The sequence below is a fragment of the Juglans microcarpa x Juglans regia genome, chromosome 8D (assembly GCF_004785595.1).
Source record: "Juglans microcarpa x Juglans regia isolate MS1-56 chromosome 8D, Jm3101_v1.0, whole genome shotgun sequence".
Lineage (NCBI taxonomy): Eukaryota > Viridiplantae > Streptophyta > Magnoliopsida > Fagales > Juglandaceae > Juglans > Juglans microcarpa x Juglans regia.
Genome location: NC_054608.1, coordinates 36018725 through 36046195, shown reverse-complemented (window position 1 = coordinate 36046195; position 27471 = coordinate 36018725). Strand labels below are relative to the sequence as shown.

The window sequence follows — 27471 nt, the reverse complement described above, 5'->3', positions numbered from 1 at the left end:
GACCCACCGCATTATCCTCAGGAACCCTCTCCCAATTAGTTCAAACTGGGAACTTGCGGCGATTCACCTGACTAATCGGGAATTCCCATTCATGGACAGACACAAAAAAGAATTTCGGAGACTAGTCCTTCATCTTGCAATATCGTAAATCCAAATTAACGAGGGCATGCATCACCCTGAAACTGCAAATGTTCCCTTTAAACCATAAAACATTGTGGGTAATAAGGAACTCACGGCCGGTGAGGTCAACCTGCTCCGAGTTCGACTCTAGCAAAGCTTGCCGCCAGATGATGCTACAGCAAATCAAAAGCCTCCAAGCATTCGAGTGAAGCTGAGACGGAGCCAGACTGAGACGATCTAGCAAATCACAAACAGTGCGAGGGAAAGGCAACCTCAAGCCACATGTAAACATGGTGGGAAAAAAAACAACTCTAGAAGAGTGACCCTCGGCGTCGACGACACCCTCATGTGGGCTAGGGACCTCGAAGACCACTCTTTCAGGGATCTGGTAGGTTAAAACTAGAGATGCCAGCGTCGCGGTTTAGAAGCTTGAACGCCAAGTGCTACCCAAGAAGGATGGTCCGACATCGCTAACTTCTAGTGCGTCTACCCCATCGAGAACCGTAGGTTGGGCGGTCTTCTCAGGGGCCATTGATGAAAAAGAAGAAAGTAACAGAGAAATAAGAAATGAGTATAAAGGAAAAAGGATGGGGTTTGAAGATCTAAGATCAAAGATCAATACGTTGGTATTGTGTGTGTATGTAACACTCCATTTCCTTGGATAAGTTAAAAGAAGAAAAGGGCGAGAAGATTACGGTACGAAGAAAGAAGAGAAGACAACGACTCAATCGCGCTTAAAGGAAGGAGGCAGCGATTAATCTCCCATGCCCCGTGGCAGAAAAAAAAGGGTGTGAAATGCTTTGAATCTAGGGAAATACACACCCTGAAGCGACGTGAAGGCGAAGAGCTACCTGACGCCTTCAATACTGACACAACTGAAAGGACACCACCGAATACCAGTATAGTTATCGAAAAGCGTGCCCACAAAGGCAGAAAGGGAACCGTTACTAGGGCTGCCAAGCTATAAGGTACCCCTCAGATTTTGAAGCCAAACACGCATCATCAAGGCGACCCCAACCTCGACATCAAGATGAGTTTAAGATTAAAAAGAATTCTCACCGTACGAGTTCGATGAGAATTGACGAGATAACTGTAAGAGGTTTTCTCTCCCCTTTTAGTGGGTTTGTGAGAAGCAACTAAAGAAATAAGAAAAGAAAGCCCAACCCAAAACAAATAGGCCATTTGGCATTGGGCCTACAAAATACTTTATTGACTTTGGTATTGGGAACTCCTCGACCCCATAGTAGCCCTCTCCCAACTTCTTTATTCTTCGTTTTTGTAGGCCCAGTTTTGAAAACTCGAATTGCTAGAACATGACTTAAAGGTGCACGAAACACGATGACAACACTCTCAATTTTAAATCTTTTATTCATCATCATTTCGATATCCTCTAATTTGATTTAAAATAATTAGAAAATTGTTTTTTATTTTTATTATCTATCATTCATTTAATACAAAATTTAAAAGAATAAGAGAAAATGATAATATCATTTTGTTGGAATTAGCTTTTCAATATCCATTTGCTTATTGAAAAAAAAAAAAAAAAAAAAAAAAAAAAAAAAAAATCTTTCGTCCGTAGACTCCAGAACTAGTCTAAAAAAGAGCATATTGTAGATAATCGAAACCTCGCTCTCTCTCTCCCCCTCTCTCTCTCCGCCGGTTTCAAAGGTCAGTAGCAGAATTCGGCGCCGTGCAGTGACTATAAGAACACAGATCTTCTTTTTTCGTTTTTTTCTGTTCCGTTTTGAAGGAAAAGGGCGAAAGCGAAAGGAGATGATGAAGACGCTGAACACTGAAGAGTCAATGACGATCTACGCTCTGCTGAAAGCGGAGCAAACGCCGTTGGACGAGATCGCGTCCGACTTCAAGTCCAAGCTTCCTAGTGCCCGCCACTTCGTCGCCTGCTCTTCCCTTGTCTCTCTCTTACAGGCAATGTCCCCACAATCTATTTCCTGTTTTATTTTAGGGCTAGGGTTTTATGATTTTTCAATGCCATTTTCGCACTCTACGTGGACTTTTGCTGCTAGAATCAATGCCATTTTCGCACTCTACGTGGACTTTTGCTGCTAGAATATCAAAGGCTTTGGATTTACCATTAATTCTTTGATTTGTGGGTACTTATCCTCGGAAATAGTAACTTCATTAGTTTCAATATTTTATAAAGAGGTTGGTTTCAATATTAACTTCTTCACCATGTTCCTTGATCAAATATTCAGGTGGGTATTCATTGTTGGAGTATAAAATCATTTCATTCTGAAAATTAAAATTTTTCACTAATTATTGAAATGCACAGTTATACCATCTTAGAAGCATGGAATGACTAGGTTCGAAGATTCTTCTCTTGGTTTTTTGTGATATGAATATTGTAGAATATTTTATTTAGTTTGTAGTGTGAGTCTAGTGTTAGATTGTAACACACCTGATGAGTAGTGTTTGGATAACTAGAAAATATGAGAGAAAATGTAAAAAAAAATGGTCAGATTCGAGGTTGACCTAGCCTCCAAGAAAAAGAGAGAAAAGAGAATAGAAAAAGATTTTCATTAATGATTTTGGATAATGAACCCTAGAGCCCTTGGATCTTACATAAAGGAGATGACCCTACATGGGCCCAGACTAACACACTAAAAGCATATAAGAAAATCAAACTAAGGCCCAAGGCCCATTAACTCTATTGTAGTCTAAATAACATGTAGCATTAAAGTAAATGAAGATAAACTGGCCCAAGGCCCATGGCCCATGTTATTCTATTCATGGACTCTGACATAGATATACCATAATCGTTGTAGGTTTGTTATGCCAAACCCCTAGGGGTTGGCTCAAGTGGTAAAGGCCTTGGTCTTGGTGGTTTGCTCTCTCCAGGTCTAAGGTTCAAATCCTCTTGGGTGCAAACAATTTCTAGGGGCTATTGGACTAGGGGAACTTCCCCTTGAATTACCAATGGTGAACTTGCAGAAATTTCCTTGTCGAGGGCCTATGTACTCCCGGGATTAGTCGGGATTTTGTTCTTGGACACCCGGTGCCAGTAAAAAAAAAAAAAAAGGTTTGTTATGCCAAACCCAAAATTTTACCTCAACCTCAATGGTTGGTTAGGCCTTAATGGCAATTTAAGTCCCTCTTAAACGAGATGTGCATAAAACTGTTAGCATACTTAGCTATCTGATTGTTAGCAGCTTATACTTTGGTATCGTGATGCCGCTTCTGCAATATATTGGTCTTTCATTTTGCATCTGTACATGATCTTGTTTTTATTTTTAGTGGATCGGTCTAGTGAATATGGTTTGCATCCTTGTCAAAGTTGCTCAATGCTTTCATAACTTCTAAACAATCGAATTGTTTTCTTTCTCTATTTTTGTGTGTCTGTTGTTTTTTTTTTGGGTTGGGGGGGGCGGGAGGGGGAGTAGTTCCTAAAATTCATAAAATTTAAGCCCATTAAAGTCAATAGAGGCTGTCCAAAGGAGGAGGGTATTGAAAAAGAAATTTTTGAGCTCCTCCTAGTGATGAAAGTTTCTATCATTCTTGTCTCCATATACACCATACGAGACAGGTAAGAACCATCTTCCACACTGCTGCAATTCACGGGCTACCATCTAGATCCAAGAATAGAAAGGTCTACTATTGTTCTAGGCATGGCCCAAGCCAAACCAGGGAATAACACATTTTAATTCCTTATGGTTGTGATGTAATACAAAGATTCCCCAAAAGTTAAGTCCACATGTTTAGTTCATGGAAAATTGCACTTTGATACATCATGAATTCGTTACACACATTCACCCACACTATTATTCTGTATAGATAGGTTGATAAGGACAATTTTTTTAGAAGTTAAGCTTTTTTATTACAATGAAAAACATGATCATGAGGGGGTTAAGTGTTACAACCTAAATTTTAGGGAGTTTGTGTTTTATGTCTCAACCACTTAAGGTAAAATGTACTTTTCCTTAAATATTTATATGTATCAATTGCTAACTAGTGCCTTATATTCTTGCAGGACAAAAAGATGCTTTACTCAACTCAACGTTTGGTTGCATTCACCATTCTTCATCAGGCTTATGCCTCACAGAAATCTTCTGCAAACCCTTTTATAAACTTTATTGTAGATGTAAGGAAGTGTTGTGTTAGTTTAAAATCCTAATTCAATAATATTTTAGTAAAGCATCCCTTCCAATTTTATCGTGGAAATATTTTTTTCTTTGAGTCAAGGTTATCAATTATTGATTTCTTGCTCAAAACAACAAATAACGTTCATAGATATATAAGATGTTCTCTTTGGAGCCTCATTTTTCTCCGAAAATCCTCGTGATCCATTTTTCTCTGTTATCGGATTAAGCTAAAAGTTTTGAAAACATGTCAATTTTTCTATTTTTTTTTTGTGTAAAATAATAAAAAATGCATTAAGGTGCGCTTCAATTAAGGAGAAATAAACTTGATATAGGTCTGTTTCATTAATGGATTATTAGAAATTTAGTCGACCAAATAACTAATTTTCTATTTGTTTTTTATTTATCTTTGGAAGAAACACCACTTTCAATGCTAGGACTCATACAAACCATTTAGGGTTTCAATGGGAATAGAGAAACTCCTATAGGAAATCTACCTATAAAAATGGTGGGAATATGGGTGTGAGGTGAGGAATAGAAAAGGAAAGAGATGAAGTAAACTGGAGGGTTGGGCTTGATTTTATTTTCACTTCCATGGACTTTTTGTGATGCCTTCAAAAATTTAGGTATGGTTTTCCCTGAACACAGATGTTATAACCTTGCATTTAGTGAACTGTGTTTTTGAATGACTATTTCTCTTGAAAACCATATAAAATGTGGACTGGATGTTATAAGAAGTTGAACAAATTCTTTAGTATTCTGTTAAAGGTCCATGATTCCAGGTCCAATAAGGAATAAGGATTTGCCTTGTTTGGTAAGCCACTTATATCTGTCAAGTTCTTTATTAATGACCTTGAAATGAGCTTCTCAAAATTTATTGATAAAACAAGAACCAGCATTGAACTCATTTGCATCGAGTATGGATATTTCTGGTAAGATATTGGTACTCAATATTTTTTTTCTTCACGGTATATACATATTTATTTTGGCATAGCTGGGTGGTTATGTTAGCAAATCAGGCTCATGATTAAGCTGATGTCATTGTAGTGTTAAACTTAGAAGAGAGTTCAATCTTTTTTATAAGCTTGTGGTCTTTGGCTCTTTCTACAAATTTTGTTTGATGTCCTTTGATGTTAAGTATTTTGATATACTGTCATCGATTTACTCTGGCTTAACTAAGGTTCTTTATCTACGTAATAAAGTAACTGTATGATCTCTCTTTTTTTTTTTTTTTGTGCGCGGTTCTACTTATGGCATACAGGCTGCGTCTGAAGATGAAGCTGAAAAGTATGAGAGAACATTTATTCTCCAGCTGCTAGGTTCTGATGGTTCCAGTACTGGCAAAGAGGTTCTATTTCTGAATTTAGTACTTTTGATTTGTAGCATTGAATGGTCCAATCAATCATTATGTATAGAAGTTTCTTATTAGGATATATGTTTATGAACATTGACAAACTTTTGGTCATTTTGGCATGTGACCAAATGATGCAAATGAATATGACATTTGGCTTGGTTCAATTATAGTTACTATGTACGTCACCCTTGCCTATTGGATTCTTGGGTTCCTTGGGGGTAATTTTGTGGCATATCACGGACTCTGGATTTCTCAGCTATGTTGCATGGATTTGTGTATCTTTTCACATGTCAATACTTGGTAATGGATATGGATGATTTGTGGGAGTGAAGAATGCTTAATAGATATTTCTGTTTAGCTTAGCATGCCCATTATGGTTGCTGAAACTCTTGACATTTCTGTTGTGTGAAGAGGTAAGGAAATTAGCTTTTTTACATGTCAATATTCAGAAATGGATATGGCTATGGTGTGGGCGTTGCAGAATTCTTAATAGATGTTCTTTTTTAGCTTACCATGTCCATCATGGGTAAAAGAAAATTAGCATATTGAATTGTGGCTGCCCTTGGATATGATCCTCTTTTTGAGTCCAATTCACTTGTTTCATGCATCTCAAAATTATTGTTCTTAGATATAACCTTTTGCTTGTATGTTTTAGATTTGTTAACTCCAAAAAACTTATTTGGATGCTTCTAGGTTTTCTATAATACTTTATTCCATTGGTTGATTGAAATAGATTTTCTTGTATGCCCAGGCAATCATACATAGGTGTTGCTTGTTTATGTCCTGTTTACTTGGCTATCCTTATTTCCATTATCAATAAAGTTCTTATTTACCGATACAAAATAACTGAGTTGGATGCATCTAGGGCCACATTGCTTCTATTCACAAGTTCTGCTACTTAGTTTTTGCTACATTTTGACATTTTAATGTTATATGATTCTTTCCCTGATTATTACAATAATAAAAAAAGAGAGATTCTTTCCCTGATTATGAATTTCTGATGTGGTTCTCTGTGTCACAGTTTCTTAAACAGTCTGCTGCAGATTATGTCAACAGTTTTGATTCGTCATTGCATGTAAGTTAGACATATATAATAGTATTATGGATGAAGGTATCTAGTGAAACTTTTAATAAGTAACTCCTTTTTTTCCCTATACATTTAAATGGGTAAACTCGTGTGAAGCATATGCAAGGGATCCTCATTTCTGAGGCAAAGATTTTGACAGAATTTTCCAAATTTTATTCATAACCTACTTCTTTTCTTGCTTCTGTTTTTTCTTTCAACTGTCAGGATTTTCCAAAACATGAACAGCTGCAGCAGCAGTACTGTGTTAAAATCCCTCCAGAACCATATAATTGCTTGTGTAAGGATGGTTCAGTGAAAAGTTTGGTGCCAGACCCTGATGTACCCCTTGGTTGTGATGCAAACTCACCTGAGTATGACTCTTAGCAATGGAGAAGCTTTTTTTTGTTTTTGTTTTGACCTTGAAGGTTTCATCACAAGGAACTTATGTTCATGCGAGTTCCACAATTTTTACTTTGTGCGCTTTACATTGAGGGTTATATTTAGGTTTGACCTGCAACCTGGAGCCAAACCTAAACTTGGATCTGGAGATAGAGAAGATACAGTGCTTGGGCTGTTGCGGAACTTGTCGCCGGAAGGATTAGATCCTCAGTGGATCAGACCTCTTCCACCAAGGCTTCCGGTACAGGAGGGCGAGGTAAGAGTTTAATTGTTGATTTGTCTTGCTTATTGGTATACTCAATTTATGCCTGCATACCCTTTTCAGCTAGTGTGGCTCAACCCTGACGAGAATCATGAACTTTTATGGGACTATGGTATGTGTGTTGATACTAGCAGAGGGGCAGCCGTTAGAGACTTAATTGCAAAAGCTTTGAAGGGACCTCTTGTGCCTCCACAACAAGAGGTGCATATTTACGACTTTGAATACATTGTAATGTTTTATGTGGATATACACCTTTAGTATTGTTATCAGTTCAAAATTGAATTCATTATCATAATGGCTCAAAATAAAAAGAATAACCAAGATTTTCACTCCGTGCAACCAAAACTTAGATGATGAAAAGTGTTTTTTCTCTCTCTCTCTATTGATGGTCTGTGGTCTGCGATGATGAGATTGCAATTGAGTTTGGAGTTGTAGGGGTGATTACAATGGGGTTTCCTAAACACTTACTAATAGAATCAAAGGCTTTTTCATTATCAAGGGAGGGTAGTTTCTTGCTCATTATTGAGAGAAGCTGGAAGATGATGAGTAAGGTAAGATTGGGGTTGTCCATGATGCAGTGGCTTGCTAAAGCATTGGAAGATTGCTTGAAGGGTGAAACAAAGGATTTCTACACCAAGGCAAGGGAAGGGAATCACAGTTTCATAGCGCAACAGTGCTCTAATAGTTGTGGTCGATACATGGCAATAGTGGAATATGGTAGGGGTAGCAAGCGCAGTTTCATCTTCATACCAGAAGAGGTGGAGGGGAAGGGATGGAGGAGGATGATGGAGACGTTGTGGGATTTCGCAAATGAAGAAAGAGGCCTAAACCACAACAAAGGGAGAGCACCTTTGGTGGTGGTGCTTCAACTGTAAAATCGCTCCTATAGGGAGGTTCTGGAGGTAACTATGAAGCTGGTGCAACCTAGTGACAGGGGTGGAGGCAGCGGTGTCAGGGAAGCTTCGAGAGGAGCCTTTGCAAATCTGGGCAATGGACAGGGGTATGGCAGAGCTCCTCGTACCATTGGGACAGGTGTTGCCTAGTGGAAGGGTGGCGGTGGTAGGCCTACTGTCGCCTGGCAGGGGGGAGTACATAGTACGCTGCTGGACGTGAAGAAGTAACTGTGCGCGCTTTAGGATAGAGTGGACTTTTTGATACGTTGTGAAGAGGAAAAAAGAGTCATGGGTGTGGGCTTGGAGGAACCTGAACTTAATAGATAAGGGCAGCTCAAAAAGGGTCAAATGGACTTGTGCTCGGTTGGTACAACAACAAGGTAGCAAACTGTGAGGAGAGTCTTAGGTTTCGTTTGTTTTCACAACTTATTTCAACTCGTCATTTAATTATTATATCTTTTACAAATTCTCATACAAAATAAAATAAAAATTCATTTTTTTCAAATTTTAAAACAAAAATAATATTAAAAAAATATATTCTAACAATATTTTATTCAACTTTTAACTTTAGTCTCAACTCATCTCATCTGTGAAAAAAAACAAGGCCTTAGGCTGCGTTTGGTTCCTTGACAGAGTTTAGTTCAGATTTAGACCTCTTCTAACATCTAAACACTCAACTCTCAAATCACTAAATTCATCTCAACTCAAAACCTTTTTACACGTGAGATCCACAATCTTTTTCAACTCAATACCTCTTTACACGTGAGACCCACAATATTTTTCAACTTCCCATAAATACATCTAAACTTATCTTAACATTCAAACATATTTAAACTCATCTTAAATGGACCCCATAGAACTCACTCCACCATCTCAACCCACTACCATTCATAGAGAATTCAATTCAGCTCAACATCCAAATATGTCTTAGTTGAGTTCAAAGTTGAGTTTGAAAAAGATTGTGAATCCAAACTCAACCTTAGTAACCTAGACCAATTAGAGTGGACCACTTTGTTAGGCCTCAGCCCATGGGGCAAAACGGAGGAAAGGAAATGGGAACCCAGCCTATTTGGCGAATTAGAGAGTGAGGTGGTCCACGACCTTCCACCAGCAAGAGTTTGGCATCCTTGCCAGAAAAGGCTCCGAGATTCTTGCGAATGGCCGAGGAACACTCGACGCTAGCCCAAAGGGTGACGACGACGGTGGAGGAGCCGTCGGCAACAAGTTCGGAAAGAGATATGGAAGTCTCCTTGCCCCTAAGTGCTGGATCTCCAGCATATCTTAGCCAAAAAATGCCGACAAACAGCAGGGATGATGTTAATCTTCCGGCGGAGGCTCTTCAGCAGACATTGGAGGGGCAAGATGCTTCCTCCGACTAGTTTTCCCCCCCTGGAAGTGACAAGGGAGTTGTTGAACCTTTACAGACGCTTGTCCCATTGCAGGGCCTCTCTAATGGGATTGAGGAATATCTTTGTGGAGGAGGAAATGGGGATGCTGATGGGCTCTCAGTGGGCTTCTAGAGATGGGGAGCCCATACCCCTTAACTGTTTGTTACCAACCCAGTCTAGTGTCTCTAATTGGGTTTTACACAAGGTGAAGGAAATTCAATGTTGTGTGGGGTTGGAGTGTGAGGGTTTTGAGGAACAATTTATGGCTTTGCTCACTGCCATTGAAGTGGGTCATAATCAACCTAAAAAATCTAGATCCAAAAAAGAGGGAGCTAAAAAGGCTAACGTGGTCTCTTAATTATGAGGGTAGCTCAAGCCGAGAAAGATCTAAAGGGAAGGGGCTAGCGTCTTCCTTATGAAGCCCAAAATTGTTTCTTGGAATGTCCAAGGGCTCAACGAGGCTAATAAGCTTCTTCGTATAAAAAATTTGCTTCGTAAGTGGAAGGCAAACATAGTATGTTTATAGGAAACTAAGTTGAAATCTATTACAAGAAGAATTGTTCAAAGTATCTGGAGCTGTTCATATGTGGATTGGGCTTATATAGCACTGGATGAGACTTTAGGAGGTGTTCTAGTGATGTGGGATAGAAGAGTGATGGAGAAAATAGAGGAATTCATAGGGGAGTTCACAATGGCATGTTCCGCTAGGAGTGTGTAATATAACTTCTTGTGGGCTTTTGCTGGTATCTATAGGCCGATTTTGGACAGCACCAGAAGGTTTTTATGGGAAGGATTAGCTGAAATTCATAGCTGGTGGGACCTTCCATGGTGCATAGGTGGGGATTTTAATGTTATAAAGTTTCCAAGCAAACATTCAAGAGAAAACAGGGTGCGACCAGCAATGTTAGAATTCTCAGAGTGTATTTTCGACTGGAGTTTACATTCCTCTCATGGGGAGAACATTCACGTGGTCCAATAATCAAACATAGTCTAGATTGGATAGATATTTCGTCTCATCGGAGTGGGAAATTCATTATCCAGGTGTATGTCAAAAGAGGTTGTCTTGTCGTCGTTCGGATCATTTTCCTATATTGTTGGACTGTAGTGCTATCCAAGAAGAGCGTTGTTACTTTAAGTTCGAAAATATGTGGTTGAAAATTGAAGGTTTTGTTGAAAGGGTCAGACAATTGTGGTCCTCTTATCAGATTCATGGCACCCCTATCTTTATCTTTGCAGGTAAACTGAAAGCTTTAAAAAATGATCTAAAACTTTGGAACACTCTCTCCTTTGGTGACATAGCCCATAGGTGAACGAAAGAAATCCATGTTGGAGTTACAAGAGTTAGAGAGATTACAGGAGGGCCGGTTTAGAGGCGTGGTGCATGTTAATTGGGACTTTTTACTTTAACTACTTGGGAGGTGTGGTTTTGGGGAGAAATGGTGCTCGTGGATCAGATGGTGCATATCAACGGCAAAATTTTCAGTTTTGATGAATGGTAGCCCAGTTGGTTTCTTAAACAACTCCCGAGGCCTAAGACAAGGAGATTCATTGGCCCCACTCTTCGTTTTTGTCATGGAGACACTTAGCAGAATGATCTCAACATTGGTTATTAATGGATTCATGACTGGATTCTCGGTTGGTTACCCCAATAGGGGAACTCTTAACATTTCTCACTTGTTTACAGATGATACACTAATATTTTGTGAGGCAGACCAAGACCAGATTTGTGCACTGAGGGCACTTCTACTCTATTTTGAAGCGGCATCGGGTTTGAAAGTGAACTTTGACAAATTAGAGTTGGTGCCAGTTGGCAATGTTTGTAACATGCAATACTTGGCTCACACTCTTGGATGTAAGGTCTCCTTTCTTCCTATAAATTACCTTGGTCTTCTGTTGGGGGTTGGTTCAAGGGCTTAATCAATATGGGATACAATGATCGAAAAGATAGGACGTAGATTGGCAGGTTGGAAGAGATTGTACCTGTCGAAAAGTGGGAGGATCACCTTAATCAAGAGTATCTTGTCTAATTTACTAACGTATTTTTTATCTCTATTCCCAATTTCAGCAAGTGTGGAGACCCCCATTGAGAAACTTCATCGTGATTTCCTATGTAGTGGCATGTGGGATGAATTCAAATTCCATCTAATCAATTGGGATAAGGTTTGCTCCCCAATCTCATTTGATGGCTTGAGAATTAGAAATCTAAGGATTTTCAATCGGGCCTCTTGGGAAATAGTTGTGGCAATAAATATGAAACCAGAAGCCCTATGGAAGACGGTGATTGACTTCAAATGTGGAGGTGTGCATTGGATTTTTTTTTTTTTTTTTTTTTTGGGGGGGGGGGGGGGGGTGTGGTACACTAGAAAGGTAAGTGGAGCTTATGGGGTGGGAGTCTGGAAGCATGTTAGACGAGGGTGGGGGGTTTTTACTTGGCACGTCATGGTGGGAGATGCCTCTACAATAAAATTCTGGAGCGACCTTTAGTGTGGGAATAATTCCCTAAAGGAATCTTTTCCTTCAGTTTTCCATGTTGCAAGTGAGAAAGAAGCTTCAATGGCTGATCTTATGTGATATTTGGGGATCAAGTCCAATGGAACATCAACTTCAATAAGGCCCAAGATTGGGAAGTTGGCTGCTTTGAGAAAGTTTTTAGTCTCTTGTATTCCATGACACCGAGCACTCAAGGTGTTGACTTGCTGTGGTGGGTACCTGCAGGTAAAGGCACATTCTTGGTTAACTCTTTCTATAAGTCTCTCACATAGTCACAAAACATTCAGTATCCATGGAGAAGGATTTGGCGAAACAAGGCACCTCCGAAAGTGGCATTTTTTGCTTGGCCAACTTCTCTAAGTAAGATTTTGACGACGGATAACTTGCAAAAACACATGGTGATCATAGTAGATTGGTGTTGTATGTGTAAGAAAACTAGCGAGACTGTGGATCATCTCTTACTGCATTGTGAGCTTACTAGAGCGTTATGGGATGAACTTTTTTGCAGATTAGATTTAGCTTGGGTTATGCCTGCCTTAGTGGCAACGCTGTTGGCCAGCTGGACAAATCTAAGAGTTATCCCACAAATTAAAGCCGTGTGAAAGATTTTGTGGTGTTTGTAGCAGGTGCAAAATGACTGGACGTTCAAAGACAATGAGCGCACAATAGAGGAACTTAGATCTCTTCTTATTAGAACTCTATTTCTATGGGCCATAGCTGTATATTTTAATGGTCTCGATGTTCATGACTTTCTTGTATCCTTTGTTTCTTCCTAGATAGGTGTTACCTCTTGTATACCATCTTGTGTATTTGGGCTATGCCTATTCTTATTAATACAATCATTTACTTGTATATAAAAAAAAAGACTTAGAAAAAGTTGATTATCCTTTTCCTCCTAATCAAACATGTCATTAGGTATCTATGCCATGGGGTGGTGAGAATTTAACTGTGAAGTAATTTTCCTTACATGTGGAAGGTTTTAAAAGTTGTCATCTGCAACTTCCATGAGTGAGGATGCACCTTAAAAGTTGTTTTTTCACGGGCTTTTTGGGTCATTTTGGGCAATGTGTTTTCTTGTATACATTTAGTGTACTTGGTTTCTCCTTTTGATATATATAATATTTTTACTTATAAAAAAAAAAGGATGCACCTTATCCTTGCTATGCCTGTTACCACTGGAGGAAAGAAAAGGCAGGGCGGGGCTTTGTTAGTTGTCTCTTTGAAAGTTTTTGGAAAATTCTAGTGAAGGAAGATCCTTTGATCCCTCGGTAGCTACAAATGATTTTTTTTATAAGAGTGCATAAAGGAGAAACTTGTCTAATATCCTTTGATCTTAACAGTTTGCTTGAAGGTAGTAATTTCAAGTAATAAGTAGATTTGGTTGGCTTGTTAGGCTTCACATCAATTTTTAATGTGAAAACTGTGGGCTTCATTTTCTTTTCATTCTGTTGCATTAATTATTTTGATGTTTTTGTGTATGTCCATTTTCATTGTGCAGCAAGTCTTGGTGGAGTTGGCAAATGACCCAAAGCTCGTGTATCATTGTGGACTGACACCGAGAAAGCTACCAGTACGTGTTTATGTAATCAAACAGTTTTTTTTCCTGGACTGTTAGTATGAGTAGCTATGCCTTATATGAATTATTTATTTTTTAAACCAGGCACTGGTGGAGAATAATCCTCTAATTGCAGTTGAAGTTCTCACCAAATTGATAAATTCCCCTGAAATTGCGGAGTACGTCTTGGTGTATTGATTTTTTGTGTTTATTTTGCTGTGCTGATGCACCTCCTGGCATTCAAGATTTAATTTTCTTTTTCATTTCTTGATTTGAATCCCTGATGCAGATATTTTACAGTGCTTGTCAATATGGACATGAGTCTACACTCGATGGAAGTTGTTAACAGGCTTACAACAACAGTTGAACTTCCTTCTGAGTTCATACGCATGTACATAACTAACTGTATATCATCTTGCGAGAACATCAAGGTACTTAATCTTGTGGCTGTTAAGCATATTATTTTCTACAAATTATATTTACAGCATGGTAGAGCTGTTGTTTGGTAGCGAAAGATGTAACCATTTGCTTCTGATGGCTGCTTGACTAGATTAGAAGGGTAGGGGTTTTGGTCCGCTCAGAGGCTTCAAAATGTAATTGAGCCATGGATTATTGTATCCAACTATTGCAAGGGGTATTTGGTTGCTCATAGGTATAAGAATAGGAAATGACTACTTGTTCTCATGGTTGTCCACTTATCCTGGTTTTTTTGAACATTTATATCCCGGATATGTGTGTGTGTGCGCGCGCACGCGCATGTATGTATGTATATTGTCTATGCCATGTCATATGAGATTACCATGTATGCATCGAAACAACAATGAATGTTTCGAGATCCATTGCATAGAGATGGCCAAAACTCCATCCTCATAAAGATCCTCACCTGAAGTGGTGAAAATGTAAAAAAAAAAAAATTACAAAAAAAAGTAGTCGAATACTCAATAAGTAGTACATCATACAATAAATATAATAAACATAGGATTTGCTTCAAATCATGCATGCTTAGTACTTTTACTAATATAAACATGTAACATGTACAATGCATAACTCATTAAACTTGTATCTTCCTTTCTTTAATGGCCAAAACACCTTAACCCCCGTGTGCAAGGTTGTGCACCGGTTCCACTGCCTGTGGCTACAAGGGGAACCGCTTAACTTATAATTGCATAGTATGGTGGACCGCGCTTAGGTCTGTGGCTTGTACATCCATCTATAACTACATTGGTACTATGCATCTCTTATAGCCATTCTTAAAACTTCGTTCATAATTTATCTTTTATCTTTCTTGCCCATGATGCATGCAGAACACAATAACCTAGCTTATCGTAATCATAAATGAAAACATATCATAATGCATGTAAAACATATATTAACATGATATTGAAACTCACTTTCATCATATCATAACTTGGTATGTAAAAAGGGGCTTCCAATGAAGGGAATGCATACATAATGTTTTTTATAAAAGACATGTCATTTACCGTACATACGTGGAGGGGTATGATCATGCTACTTGCCTCGTAGCGTTAATCTACGGGTTCACTATGGAGAGGAAGGTTGTTGCTTGTTGGTGCACGAATGGCTTGCTCCTTTGTGGTGCTAGTATGGCGATGGTGAGAGAGAGAGAGAGAGAGAGAGAAGGAGATGTTACCACATGGAGAGGGAGATAAAGAGCTTCATCGAGAGAAGGGTTGGCCGTGACTATGGGTGGAGTTGGGGGTGTCGGAGTAGAGGTGGGTCTTTGGTGGTGTTCCGCCGTGCAAGCTGGCTTGGGGTGGAAGAGAGGCGGCTGTCAATGGAGCAATGTGCAAAATCGGCTCTCCATGGCTGCTACGGCGTGGAGGAGAGGATGTGTGACGGTGCTCTGTTTTGATGGGTGCAAAACAAGGGGTGCGCGGTGGCCAAGATGTGGAGGCTTGCGGGTTTAGACCCTTGGTGCGCTCTACACTTTGTTTCAAGGGAGTGGTCTGGGAGTTTGATGATGGAGGAGAGGTTGTTGGTGTGGAGGATGGTTCTTGGACGTGTGCTGCCAGTGGCTTGGCCTTGGGCTGTGGGGGAAGAAACTGTGAAGGTTGTGTTCGCGGTGGCCGTGCAGTGATGCTCTGTGGAGAGATGTCGGGGTTGGTCTGTAGCTTGGTGCGACTTGTTGTTCCGTGTGATAGGGGGTTTGAGGGGAGGTGGTTGCTGCTATGACTTGTGGTGGAGAGAAACTATAGGGCTGCAACAAGACAACAGCTGAGCCGTGTTCTGAGGAGTTTGGTGCGGCAACCCTAGCCCTAGGTTGAAGATGGTAAGTGATGAATGAGACTGTCGGGCTGAAACATATACATATTTATATGTTTGTTCTTGGGTCTGGACGTTGGGTAATCTGGCCTGTGCTCTAGCAAATGGGTTGGGTAATTTTAAGGATCCAACTAAATTCTAAGGCTTGCCTATAATTTCATGGGCTAAGTCACTTCAACGGGCGAATCTTAAATTTCAAAATGAGCCCAACTTGTCCAATAAGTGATTTTGGGCTTTTAAATAAATTCTTGGGCCTAATGCCAATTAAATATAGGCTCTCTTGGTCCATAAAATATTAAATGGGCTTTAATCTAATTATTGAGCCCAATAAAATTTTCCTAATCCACCATAACAAATTTTGGGCTCGTGACCTATTCAAAATTATCCACTAAATCTCAATTGGGTTTCCCAAAAATATTGGCCTATTAATACCATCCAAAATCATCCACTAAACCTTAACGGGCTTTAAATTAAACTTTTAGGCCTAATAAAAATTCCTAGTCGTCCCCAACAAATTATGTCTTGTGGGCTTATCCAAAATAGCCCATTAAACCTCATTTATGCCCAATAAAATTATACACATTCCAACCTTAGAATATTGAACCGGGTTGTCACTGACTTCTTAGTAGCCATGCCATGCGGTAAAAAAGTTCTGTAGGAAAATGGAGTAAGAATGGAGTTTTTCCAACATAGATCTGTTGTATTGAACCTGTTCTCACAGTTTTGTTCAACTCCATTTCACATGGATTCCAATGCATGCATTGGAATGGAATGAATATTATGAGATCTAATGTCAAAGAGATGACAGTATATTTTGTCATCTCCCTGGCATTCATGCACCCCAAATGCCTGGGTTTGTACAAGTGGTACACAGCAATTTCATTTCATATAATCAGCTTTATTTACTTTATATAACATTAGTAGCCATACCAAGCTGTAAAAGTTGTATAGGAAAATGGAGTAAGAATCGTTTTCCAAAATAGAACTATCTGTTGTTTTGAATCCGTATCTCAACTGTTGAGAGGGGAATTAGGAATTTAATGCTTAGTGTTTGTATTACTTAGATGTTTCTCTTAATTTATAGGGTTTGCCATGGGTACACTATAAAATTTGAAGCATTCTTTTTTCCCCAGGATAAGTACATGCAGAACAGACTTGTGAGACTTGTTTGTGTTTTCCTCCAAAGCCTTATCCGAAATAATATCATCAATGGTGAGTGCTCTATCTTATTTGCAGCTTGAACTACTATTTATCTTCAGGCAAGTTGAATGTGCGAATCACCATTTAAATATTAGTGTCTGCAAAAGTGACCTTTGACTGCTTGGGCATTAAAAAACAAGATTCAAATGGTGAATGGATTGCAGAAATGGAAAGAAACAAGGTAGGTGTGTAGCAGATACCAAAATTCATGCATGATGAAATTTAGGGTGCAATGATGTCAAAATCTTGATAATATAGCTGTTTTCATCTTTGGGTTGAAAAACTGTGTCGTGGAAATTGGAAGCATGTTGGCAACTGGCTAGTAACAAATCGTGGATGCAACTGTAGATGATGACATTGGGTGTAGGATGAATGGATAGAGATCCCCCTTGGTTCTTGACTGAACTCTAGGGCCTAGAGAGAGAGATAGAGACATGAAGTTGGCCCCATAACATGTATTGAGCAATGTTTTGGGGTCTACTTCTTGAATCTATCTCTTTCCACTAAGTCCTAGAGTTCGTGACAGAATCTAAATCCAGAATGTATAGTCATAACATGTTTGAAAGTGGTGTAATTTTGAATTAAGCTATTGTCCTTGAGGGATATATTCAAAAAATCTTCAGAAAAAAAATGGAATGCTATTTTTTTAATTATTGAAATTTCACTAAAGATTGTTGGATGAGTAATTGTGTCATAATAACTAATGATACAAATTGTTGTCTGATCAAAATTTCTAAAGAATCTTTACAAATTTCTCTCTTTTTATCAATAAAAATTTGTTTACCGATAAAAAAATAAAAAAATATTGCCGTCTGAAGAGATGTCCAGTTATCACTATCGGAAATTTTGGGGGCAACTGACCATGCGTTTAGTTCAGAAGTTCACGATTCTGTACAAATATAACAGGTTTCTGTATAACTATACTGTTATTTGTTTATGAGTGGGGTTTGAACTTAGGTGTATGAGGACCTGATTTCCGGACATCCGCTAAATGCCATCATACCGTAAGATCTTTGACCAATGTACTGTTGTTAACTAGAGTAAAACTGTGGGGAGTTTAGCCTGTTTTGATGTGCCGTATGCCTTTGTAAGCATAAATCATTGAATAACTATGATGTGTAACAATAAGATGCGTAATGGTTACAACATTTGCTGATTTCTCTCGGTGGTTTGTCATCCTTGCAGTCAAAGATCTTTTCATCGAAGTTCAAGCTTTCTGCATTGAATTCTCGCGTATTAGGGAGGCAGCTGCTTTATTTAGGCTTCTCAAGACCTTGGAATGAATTGATCCTTTTTGTTGGCCGTAGTTTTCTTGGACTAAATAATTAGCTTTCCTTTCCTTTTGTTGTTCTTTACATGTAGATAAAAACACTATCAATTAGAGTGCAGAGTGTCTCTCTCTCTGTCTCTGCGCGCGCGCGCGTGTGATCCACCATTATTGTACCAGTTCGTGCTTAAAAGATAATAAGACGAGTTTGGCATGCATGCATGTTGAAATTTACCCTATATACCTTTGTACAACAGTATAGTTATACAGGAATTTACCCCATATACCTTTATTTGAAGTCAACGAAATTTACCCCATATGCTATAAACTTACCTCATGCTTGAACTCATTGTTTGCCTTCTACTTTGGTAAACGAAGGATTTGGTGTAATCTGATTATTTTTTTTCATGTTAAAAGTTTTAATATAATATTTGAATTTTGATATTAACGTATAAATTGTAATTTTATAACTTTTTAGCCAAAAATTATAAAATATAACTGGCTAAATTTTTGTTCGAGAATAATTTTTTTCTGTAAAATTGGAAGTTTTGGTTTAGGCAGTTAATCAGTCTGTTATTGATTATTAAATTTTCAAAATCGGTGAATACTAGTTTGGTTATACAAAATGTCCAAAATTGGATTGAATCAGATCGGTTACATCCCTGATCAAGATACATAAGGAGGGAGTGCATTTCTTAATAAACACCTCATTATAACAGAATTAAATCAGATTTTGGGACAAAAAAGAGGTCCCCACCCATTTTCTGCAATGAGGGTTGTATAGGTCGTTGTATGAATTGTGGTACCATCATTGGAGGTAGTAGTTGGTGGTGCACTGCAGTTTGTTGCCTTGATATGTTCATAGAAGAGACTGGTGTCCTCATCCTCAAAACCTTAAGTTAGGAAAAACAAAAATATTGTGGGATAAATGGCATTGACTGGTCCGAATAGGCGATGGCTGAATTTGTTCGTGGCCTATTAGGTGTTGGTTTGTCTATTCTGAATTGATCCAAGCTCCATCTTAAAATTCTACCGAACATTAAATTCTGCAAAGCAGTGATGCTATTACTGGTTTGCTTGGGTCTATGGTTTTGCAAAATGCTCCAATAAACTAATTTTTTGAAGTGAAAAATGATGGTGTAGCAAAAACATGGGGAAAACAGAAATTTCTGAGTAGTCTTCTTTCTAATTGTGCATTTGTGGAGACTCATGGCTCGTTTTGATATTAAGAATATCATAATGAAATAGTTTGTAAATAGTATTGAGTAGTTTGTAAATAATAGTAAATTAGTTTGAGAATATCTTAAAACAGTTGTGCACTCAATCAAGCCCTTAGAGTTTGACATGATGTAAGAGGGATAAATAGAAGCTGTTAATTATATGATTGGTCAGCTTCAATCATGTAATTATCATATGACTCTTCACATTATTATCCTTATTTGCTTCCTCGGCACCATCCATGAGATTAGGAATGTATCATAATTTCAAAAAGTACACTTATTTTGAATTCTAAGCATAATTTGCGGTAGTCAAAACAAGCCAGCTATTTTACAAATAATATAGTATTGAGTATCAAATAAATAGGCTAGTCAGTTCGATTCACGATTACGCTAGTTGAGTTGAAAACAACACGATTATTAACCCAGCTAATTTGAGTTCGTATTGAATAGGAATAAACTTGATTAAGCTCAACCATAGCCTTTATCATTTTGTATCGAGATTTTGGATTGCATTGAAAAAAAATTTAGACCCACGACTGGATATTGCATCCTCACTCCATTGTAGTACATACTGTTGTATTATTTCCGATCTTCTAGAACATATCTATACTCTATGATATAAGGCTCAAGTGAGAGTCATGTTGGATGGGTTGGGCTACTTGTGTTAGCAAATCAAGCATAGCAGACTCTTGACCAAGATCAAGGCTCAATTGCCAAAGATAAAAGCTTGATCTCAGCCATCAATTTAGCCTCAGATGGAGATGGCTCGCATGCAGACCATGCCCAAGACAGCAAGACAGTTGACACTTAGTTTTCTTGTTTAGATTTATTCTCTATTTAGTTTCCTTGTACAGATTTATTATAATTGAATGTAATATTGTAATCTCATTATTTCTTCCTATGTCTCAATCCCTACAATTATGGGAACATATGTATTTAAGCAGCTCTGCTGCATTGTAAAGTTTTATGTGGTGAAATACAGTTTGCCTTTTATTTCCTTCTATATTTTTGCAACTTGGGCATTGAGGTTGAGTCAAACTTACAGATGGCGATTGAATGGGTAAAAGCGTATAGAGTCGCACCATGGTATCTCAGGGAAACATGTGAGCAGGTTTTTGAGGTGAAAGATTTCACTTTAGCTTCATAGTCTTTCTAGCATATAAATTGTGAGATAAGTCAACCGGCGGATAGCTTGGCGAAGGATGGAGTACAAGGAGTTAGTTCATCAACAATTAATGGGCTGAGTTAGCACGCAACGTTCAGGAAGTGCTAGCATGCACCAGATCGTGCTAGAATTTCTCACAATAGATGTCAATGGGGAAGGGAGCTCAGTAAGGCTCAATGGTCTGTTTTGTTTATATACTAATAGGTTTTACACACCTTTGTTTTAGGATTTATTGATTGATCTTGTAACCTCCAAGGTCGTTGATAGTCTTTACGGTTTTTCTCTATCAAAAGTGAGAGTATTTTATAATAGGAAAATAATATTTGCAGTCGCGCAAGTGCGAACAATTCGTTTGAAAAAAGTGAATAAATATAAGACTTATACGAAAAGAAAATTAATTTTTTAATAATGAATTCCACTCTTTTAAATTACAAGTCTATCTACTTAAAAAGAAAAACGTTAAAATGGAAAAAGGTTGTCACATCTACAAATCTTTTATAATTAATTTACAACTCATTTTATAAACTAATGTAATTGTGCCCTTTCATTAATATAACTTTTATTTTACATAACTACCCTCCACTTAAAATAGACTTGAGAAAGAGTTGGAAAAAAATTGTAGTTTTATCATTTTCCATGTTATTGTTGTACATAATAGAAATGAGTATTTGCTTACTATAACAAATTGTATGGTGAGCCATAAATTAGGAGAATTCGTTACCAACTCTAAATTTATGAGGACGAGCGAAAAATGACAATAGATCTTATCGTTAATAATTAATAAAATAAAATGAATATAGAATGCTCATTAATCATCATTCTTTAGTAAGAGGGAAATCTTATGACAAAAGAAGAGAACGAGTAATCTATATATAGAAATATGATGAGGCGAATCTTATGGAGCATGTCATCCACTTTTAAAATTGGTTTATTCTGCAGTTATAAATGTCACTCACAATATGAGTTGGTAATATTATACCTATAACTCTTTACAACTCTTTTATTATTATTTTTCATTCCAACAAATGGTCTATTGCAATCATGTTACGCTATTAAAAATAAATCTTAATATTAGAAAACTACCTTTCATTTCATATAGAGTTGTGAAAATAATCGTAATTAATTATTTTCTTAATTTTTATAATTTGGTATTATTTTTATGGACAATACTTAAGTATGAATTATTCTATTATCAAATTATTGTGAAGAGCACATCATCTATATTAATTAATAAATAATTATATTCTTACACCTCATTTACTAATACTTTATTACTTAGGTTTTTTTTTTCTTTTTGCTCTTTAAATCTGAATTAAAAATATAGAACATAGTTTTCTTGCATAATCTAAAAAAAAAAAATTCAATCAACTAAACGTATTCACAATTTTATTCAAAATAAATTCAACTTTATAAAAATTAACTTTTTTTGCTCTTTGAGTCAATTTTTATAAAATTGAATTGAATTTATATTAATTTATACGATTACGTTGGTTGATTAAATATATTTTCTTCTAAATTATATAAGAATATCAATTTTTAATTCAGATTCAAATAATAAGAGGAAGAAAAAATATCTTAATAATAAAATAATAATAAAGAAGATATAAGGATATTATTATTGTTAATGGATTATCCTTATTTTTAATTATAAGATTTGATCATTTAATTCAAATTTTTATTATTATGTTTTGTGATGATGGTGCATTTTAATTCAAAGTAATGTTAAATACAAATCTCAAATGTAAAAGTATTGTACAAGTTTTTTATAAAAATGTGGGCTCCATAAAAAAAGTAAATTTTTTATACTTTTTCATAATAGGATTATCTTTTCATAATATTACTCACTATCTCAACTTCCATTATCTTATGATGTGATATTAAGTTATTAGAAATTATTTATTACATTTTATTTGTAAACTTATTATTTAATATCAAATCATGGAATAATAGAATGATGATAAAAATTGAGATAATGAATAAATTTTTCCTTTCTATAAAGAACTTGTGCCAAGCTTATGCATTTGGGGTAACTATATATCATTTTTCTTTTAGTATCATTCTGATCTATTTGAGCGCTTCTCTTTAAAAACAAACAAAAAACAAAAATAGAGGGACAAAAAACCAAAACCCTAGTAAGAAGACATTACCTAGCTCGTTTTGATTCTGATTAGTAGTACCAGTAAGGAGATCGACTGGAGGAGAAGGGCTCTAGGCTTTTCCAAGATATAAAGCAGCGATCTTGGTCAGTTTGTCTTTTCTTCTCAACCTCTCATCATATGATTGTTTTATCTTTTGCTTGTAAACGATCTGTAGTTCTTAATAATTATTCTTTTGATCGCTGAGAAAAACAGTGAAAATGCAAGAAGAAAGGGAAAAAGAATATGAAAGTTTGTATTTTTTGTGTGTGTGTGTGTGTTTTTTTTTTTTTTTTTTTTTACTTTCTCGAGAATATGCATAACCAACGTCAAGTAAGCCAGGTGATTATGTTTGGCTCGGCCCGACTTTTAGGAATGTCAATGATTCAGAGGCTTTTGCTCTTTGCATCTTCCTACATTTTCAACCGTGATGTTCAGGATATGTTGGCCCTTGCTTTTTTGTCCCTCTTATCATATTTTTGTTCTTTTTATCTTGAATTCTCGTTTTATTTTTAATTTCTTTTCTTTTTTTCCTGAATTCGCATTATACGTTATTGGGTTGCTTAAAACCGGTCAAGAAGAAAGGCCAGTTTTTTTTTTAGTCCAAATTGGCTTTTAATAATAATTAAAAAACTAGCTTTGGGTTTTTGTTTCCTTATCAACTAAATTGGCATAAATATGATCTTTTCAATTAAAAAATTGTGTTTTATGGTTTTCATTCTTATATTCAAGCAACCTCTTAAGTTAGTAAGTAAATAATATATGGACATTGTCCTTGGAGTAATTCTCCTTCTTTCTTTTTTTTTTTTTCTTTTTTCTTTTTTCTTTTCTGATCTATGCTGGATATGCTTCTGTATTGTAAGGATGGTTGGTTAATACCTCGGCGTCGCACGTGCTTTGCTAACATGGATATCTTAATGTTTGCTGGTGTAGATGCATGGTTTTTCATTTTGAACATTTTCAGAAATGGACCCCTTCATTTTGCATTGAATTTGTGTTCTTCCCTCCTTCGTGGCCAAGAACTGAGATAGCAGATGTAATAAAAGTGAAAAATATGATTCACGCTATGAATCGAATGCCTGAGAAATATCATTCAAAAGTCAAAGTCATAAAGGAATATTGTTAAACTGTTTGCCTGACAATCTGAGTTACCAAAAGATGATTGTACAGAAACGGACACATTTGTTGGGTTCCATCTGGAATTCTTTGAGAATTTGATTATCCTTCTCTTACCTGCAGCTTTGTTGGTCATTGTAACAATTAATAGAACTGGTGCTCATATATATGGTGAACAATAATGATGGATGCATAGTCTTTCTTTGTTCGTTTCTCTCCCCTTTCATTCAACATACGTACCTATCTTATGTTTTTTTTTTTTTTTCTTTTGAGTGCTTTGTCCTCTTGTTGATATTGAGTTTTTTTTCATAGTAGAGAATTGGAATGATTATGGTTTTTATTGTTATTTTGAAATGAAGACAGTTCGGATCGAATGATTCTCGGTTGATATGTTTTGAGACATAAAGCATGTCTATTGATCCTAGTGCACCAATGAATTTTGTGGATGAGGATGCTTCTTCAGGCTCCGGAGATGATGTTAACGTGTTAGAGGGACATAAGCGTCAGTCCGGGATGCCATCTAGTTCAGGTCGTCGGAAGAGAAGTCGAAAGGCTACTGGTGATGCTATAGTGGATGCCATGCTAGAAATAGCAGCTGCTTCAAAAATGAGGGCAACTGCAATTATGAAGAATGGGGACCGGTTTTCTATTAGCAAATGCATAAAAGTTTTGGATGATATGAAAGGTGTTGATCAAAGGATCTATTTTTTCGCTTTGGATTTATTTGAGAGCCCCAGTGCCAGAGAAACTTTCATATCTCTTAGAAATGAGAAACGGTTGCTATGGTTGCAGGGCAAGTTTGGTGCTTCCTCTAGTTGACTGGATTGAGCCACCTTGTTGGCTTTGTTCTTTCTGGTTCCAAAGTTATTGTTTGTGCAATCAAGAAGACTCTTAAGGAACTTTTGTTTGTAACTAGTTTGACTTTGTGGTTTACGGCTGTTACTTTAATATTGTCAGTTTTGTGGTTTATGCATGCAAGTATTGTTTGAGCCTCCTTGTTAGTTTCTGTAAGGTTTGTTTCTATAAGGTTAGTTTCTATTTGTACATAATTGAAATACTGCCAAGAGCAACTAATTGTATTATCAACAGGTATTGGCTTGCGTTGCACATACTGTATCTTTAATTTATTTTTTCAGATGCACCTGCTGGCATGGACGACTTTGACTTGGAATTGGATGAGATGGAAATAATTGCAGCAGCTGCTGGCTACTATCATTATAATAGTATAACTAGGCAGCCTCCTCGTATGTTATCGCCTCGTGGAAGTGTTTTCATGAGTGAAGTGCTTAATGGTCATGATGATGGATGTTGTGAAATGTTTCGGATGAACAAACATGTATTTCACAAGTTATGTGACATTCTTCGACAAAGAGGCATGTTACGAGACACATCTGGGGTTATGATAGAGGAGCAGCTGGCAATTTTTTTGAACATTATTGGCCATAATGAACGTAACAGAGTAATCCAGGAGCGGTTTCAACACTCGGGTGAAACCATAAGTCGGCATTTCAATAATGTGTTGAAGGCAATCAAGTCACTGTCACGTGAATTTTTGCAACCTCCTCCGCTCACAACTCCTCCCGAAATCCTTGGAAATAATAGATTTTATCCATATTTTAAGGTTCAGATTGCTCTCTCTTTTTCTGCTTTCGCTTTCATTCTATGCATCATACAATGTCATTGACCATGTATCTTTCCTCTCAGGATTGTATTGGAGTCATTGATGGCATGCACATTCCTGCACATGTCCCGGCAAAAGATCAGTCTCGATTTCGCAATAGGAAAGGTATTCTATCGCAAAATGTATTGGCAGCTTGCACGTTTGACCTGCAGTTCATATTCATTTATCCTGGTTGGGAAGGCTCAGCTGCAGATTCTCGTGTATTGAGGGCAGTCCTTGACGACCCAGATCAGAATTTTCCTCGCCTTCCTGAAGGTTTGACCAAACAATGTTACTTTTCTAATAAAAATGCTTTTATATTTTTATATGATAGTCTTTATTAACATCAAAGGTGGAATGATTGAACGAACGATTTTATGTCACAGGTAAATATTATCTTCTTGACTCTGAATATTCAAATAGGGAGGGATTTCTTGCTCCATTTCAAGGAGTCCGGTATCACATTCAGGAATATAGAGGTGCTAATCAGTTACCTAGAAATGCGAAGGAGTTGTTCAACCACAGACACTCGTATCTAAGGAATGTCATACAAAGGTCTTTTGATGTGTTGAAAATTCGATTTCCCATTCTCAAACTTGCCCCTCAATATGCATTTCATATACAAAGGGATATAGTTATAGCTGCCTGTGTTCTACACAATTACATCCGGCGCGAGGAAAGAAATGATTGGTTGTTCAGTAGTGTTGAAGGCTCATCTGTGGATGAATCGCCTGATCCTGATCAACATCCAGATATGCAGTTGGCTTCTCACATACAGGAAGAAGATGCCTTTTCATCACGAGAGTCAATTGCGGCTGCGATGTGGGATGACTTCATAAACAATTGGGATGAATGGTGACCGTTGGCACAAGCAATGAGTGTGCACAGATGCAATGAAAATCTTTTGAAGGAATGGTACTATGACTTTCTAGACAAGCATCTGCTGTGTCGATTCCTCTCTCTCTCTCTCTCTCTCTCTCTCTCTCGTTTGTTCCAAAATCTTCTGCCTATATCCTGCTAAAACTTTTCGAAATCTTTGTGCATGTCTCTCTCGTTTGTTCCAAATATTTTCTGCCTATATCCTGCTAAAACTATTCGAAATCTTTGTGCATGTCGCAAAATGCAAATAATGGTCGTGTCAAGGTGTCTATTATCCCTCTGACGCAGGTTGGAATGCGTGTGCCTACCATGAAAGTATAAAATGCTTTTTTTTTTTGCCATATTTTTTGGGCTGGTCTAATAAATTTGCAGTCTCATTTCATGTTGTTTCGAATATCAATGATGGTGGACCGTGGTGGTGTGCTATATAAAAAATGACTCAAGTAAAGCATACAGGACAGATGCCTAAAAAATGTGGGATGCAGGTCAAAGTACATATTGTAGATGTTGCAAAGCTCATGATTATTTGTGCTTATTAGTAAACACATTTCAGATCTTCCAAATCGGAGTCTCAAGGGTGGTGGTTTTTTGTTTTCCAATCGTCATCTGGGTGATGCATCATGAGCCAGGCAATTTGCAGATAAATCTAGGTTTTGCAAGTATATAGTTGCTGCCAACATGGCTTGCTTAGCCACGGTATACAAGCTTTTTATCAGCGTACCGGGATAAATTTTATTTTATTATTTTGTTAGTATAAAATATAATAAGCTTATATTTTATTTTTCCATAATATTTGTAGGATGTTACTTTTAATAAGTTGTTTTGGTTGCTTAATAGAACCCTTCCTGTTGGTTGATGAAAATTAGCCCCGAGTTTGATGAGTCCAAGCTCTGACTGGTGCAAAAGGGCTCTATAGAATTGA

At 37.2% G+C, this 27471-nt stretch overlaps 2 protein-coding genes across 7 annotated transcripts; both read left to right on the top strand.

The window, feature by feature from the left end:
• The first annotated feature begins 1725 nt into the window (after nt 1-1725).
• LOC121242563 (CCR4-NOT transcription complex subunit 11) lies at nt 1726-18611 on the top strand. 3 transcript variants are annotated; one of them, XM_041140446.1, is made up of 12 exons: nt 1728-2049; nt 4109-4219; nt 5479-5565; nt 6593-6646; nt 6863-7008; nt 7142-7292; nt 7362-7499; nt 13568-13639; nt 13730-13803; nt 13914-14055; nt 17041-17119; nt 18293-18611. In XM_041140446.1, exons 1-12 carry the CDS (start codon nt 1894-1896, stop codon nt 18388-18390), a joined length of 1308 nt encoding a protein of 435 aa, XP_040996380.1. In that variant the 5' UTR covers nt 1728-1893; the 3' UTR covers nt 18391-18611. The 3 variants fall into 3 exon arrangements, with proteins under 3 accessions (XP_040996381.1, XP_040996380.1, XP_040996382.1); XM_041140447.1 differs by lacking the exon at nt 7362-7499 and having other exon boundaries at nt 1726-2049; XM_041140448.1 differs by lacking the exons at nt 1728-2049; nt 4109-4219 and adding an exon at nt 4529-5349.
• A 4206-nt stretch (nt 18612-22817) lies between these two features.
• On the top strand, nt 22818-27411 carry LOC121243212. 4 transcript variants are annotated; one of them, XM_041141293.1, is made up of 5 exons: nt 22818-23005; nt 24374-24695; nt 25147-25631; nt 25715-25946; nt 26057-27411. In XM_041141293.1, exons 2-5 carry the CDS (start codon nt 24419-24421, stop codon nt 26527-26529), a joined length of 1467 nt encoding a protein of 488 aa, XP_040997227.1. In that variant the 5' UTR covers nt 22818-23005; nt 24374-24418; the 3' UTR covers nt 26530-27411. The 4 variants fall into 4 exon arrangements, with proteins under 4 accessions (XP_040997227.1, XP_040997229.1, XP_040997225.1 ...); XM_041141291.1 differs by having other exon boundaries at nt 22820-23001; XM_041141295.1 differs by lacking the exon at nt 24374-24695 and having other exon boundaries at nt 22818-23001.
• The last annotated feature ends 60 nt before the right edge of the window (nt 27412-27471 follow it).

Excerpts from the sequence above, each read along its gene's own strand:
- LOC121242563 (XM_041140446.1), top strand. The coding sequence starts at position 1,894 with ATGATGAAGACGCTGAACACTGAAGAGTCAATGACGATCTACGCTCTG. Across the intron at positions 5,566-6,592 it reads GTTCCAGTACTGGCAAAGAG|TTTCTTAAACAGTCTGCTGC; the intron begins GTTCTATTTCTG and ends TCTGTGTCACAG. Across the intron at positions 17,120-18,292 it reads CCGAAATAATATCATCAATG|TCAAAGATCTTTTCATCGAA; the intron begins GTGAGTGCTCTA and ends TCATCCTTGCAG.
- LOC121243212 (XM_041141293.1), top strand. The coding sequence starts at position 24,419 with ATGTCTATTGATCCTAGTGCACCAATGAATTTTGTGGATGAGGATGCT. Across the intron at positions 24,696-25,146 it reads AGTTTTGGATGATATGAAAG|ATGCACCTGCTGGCATGGAC; the intron begins GTGTTGATCAAA and ends TTATTTTTTCAG. Across the intron at positions 25,632-25,714 it reads GATTTTATCCATATTTTAAG|GATTGTATTGGAGTCATTGA; the intron begins GTTCAGATTGCT and ends CTTTCCTCTCAG.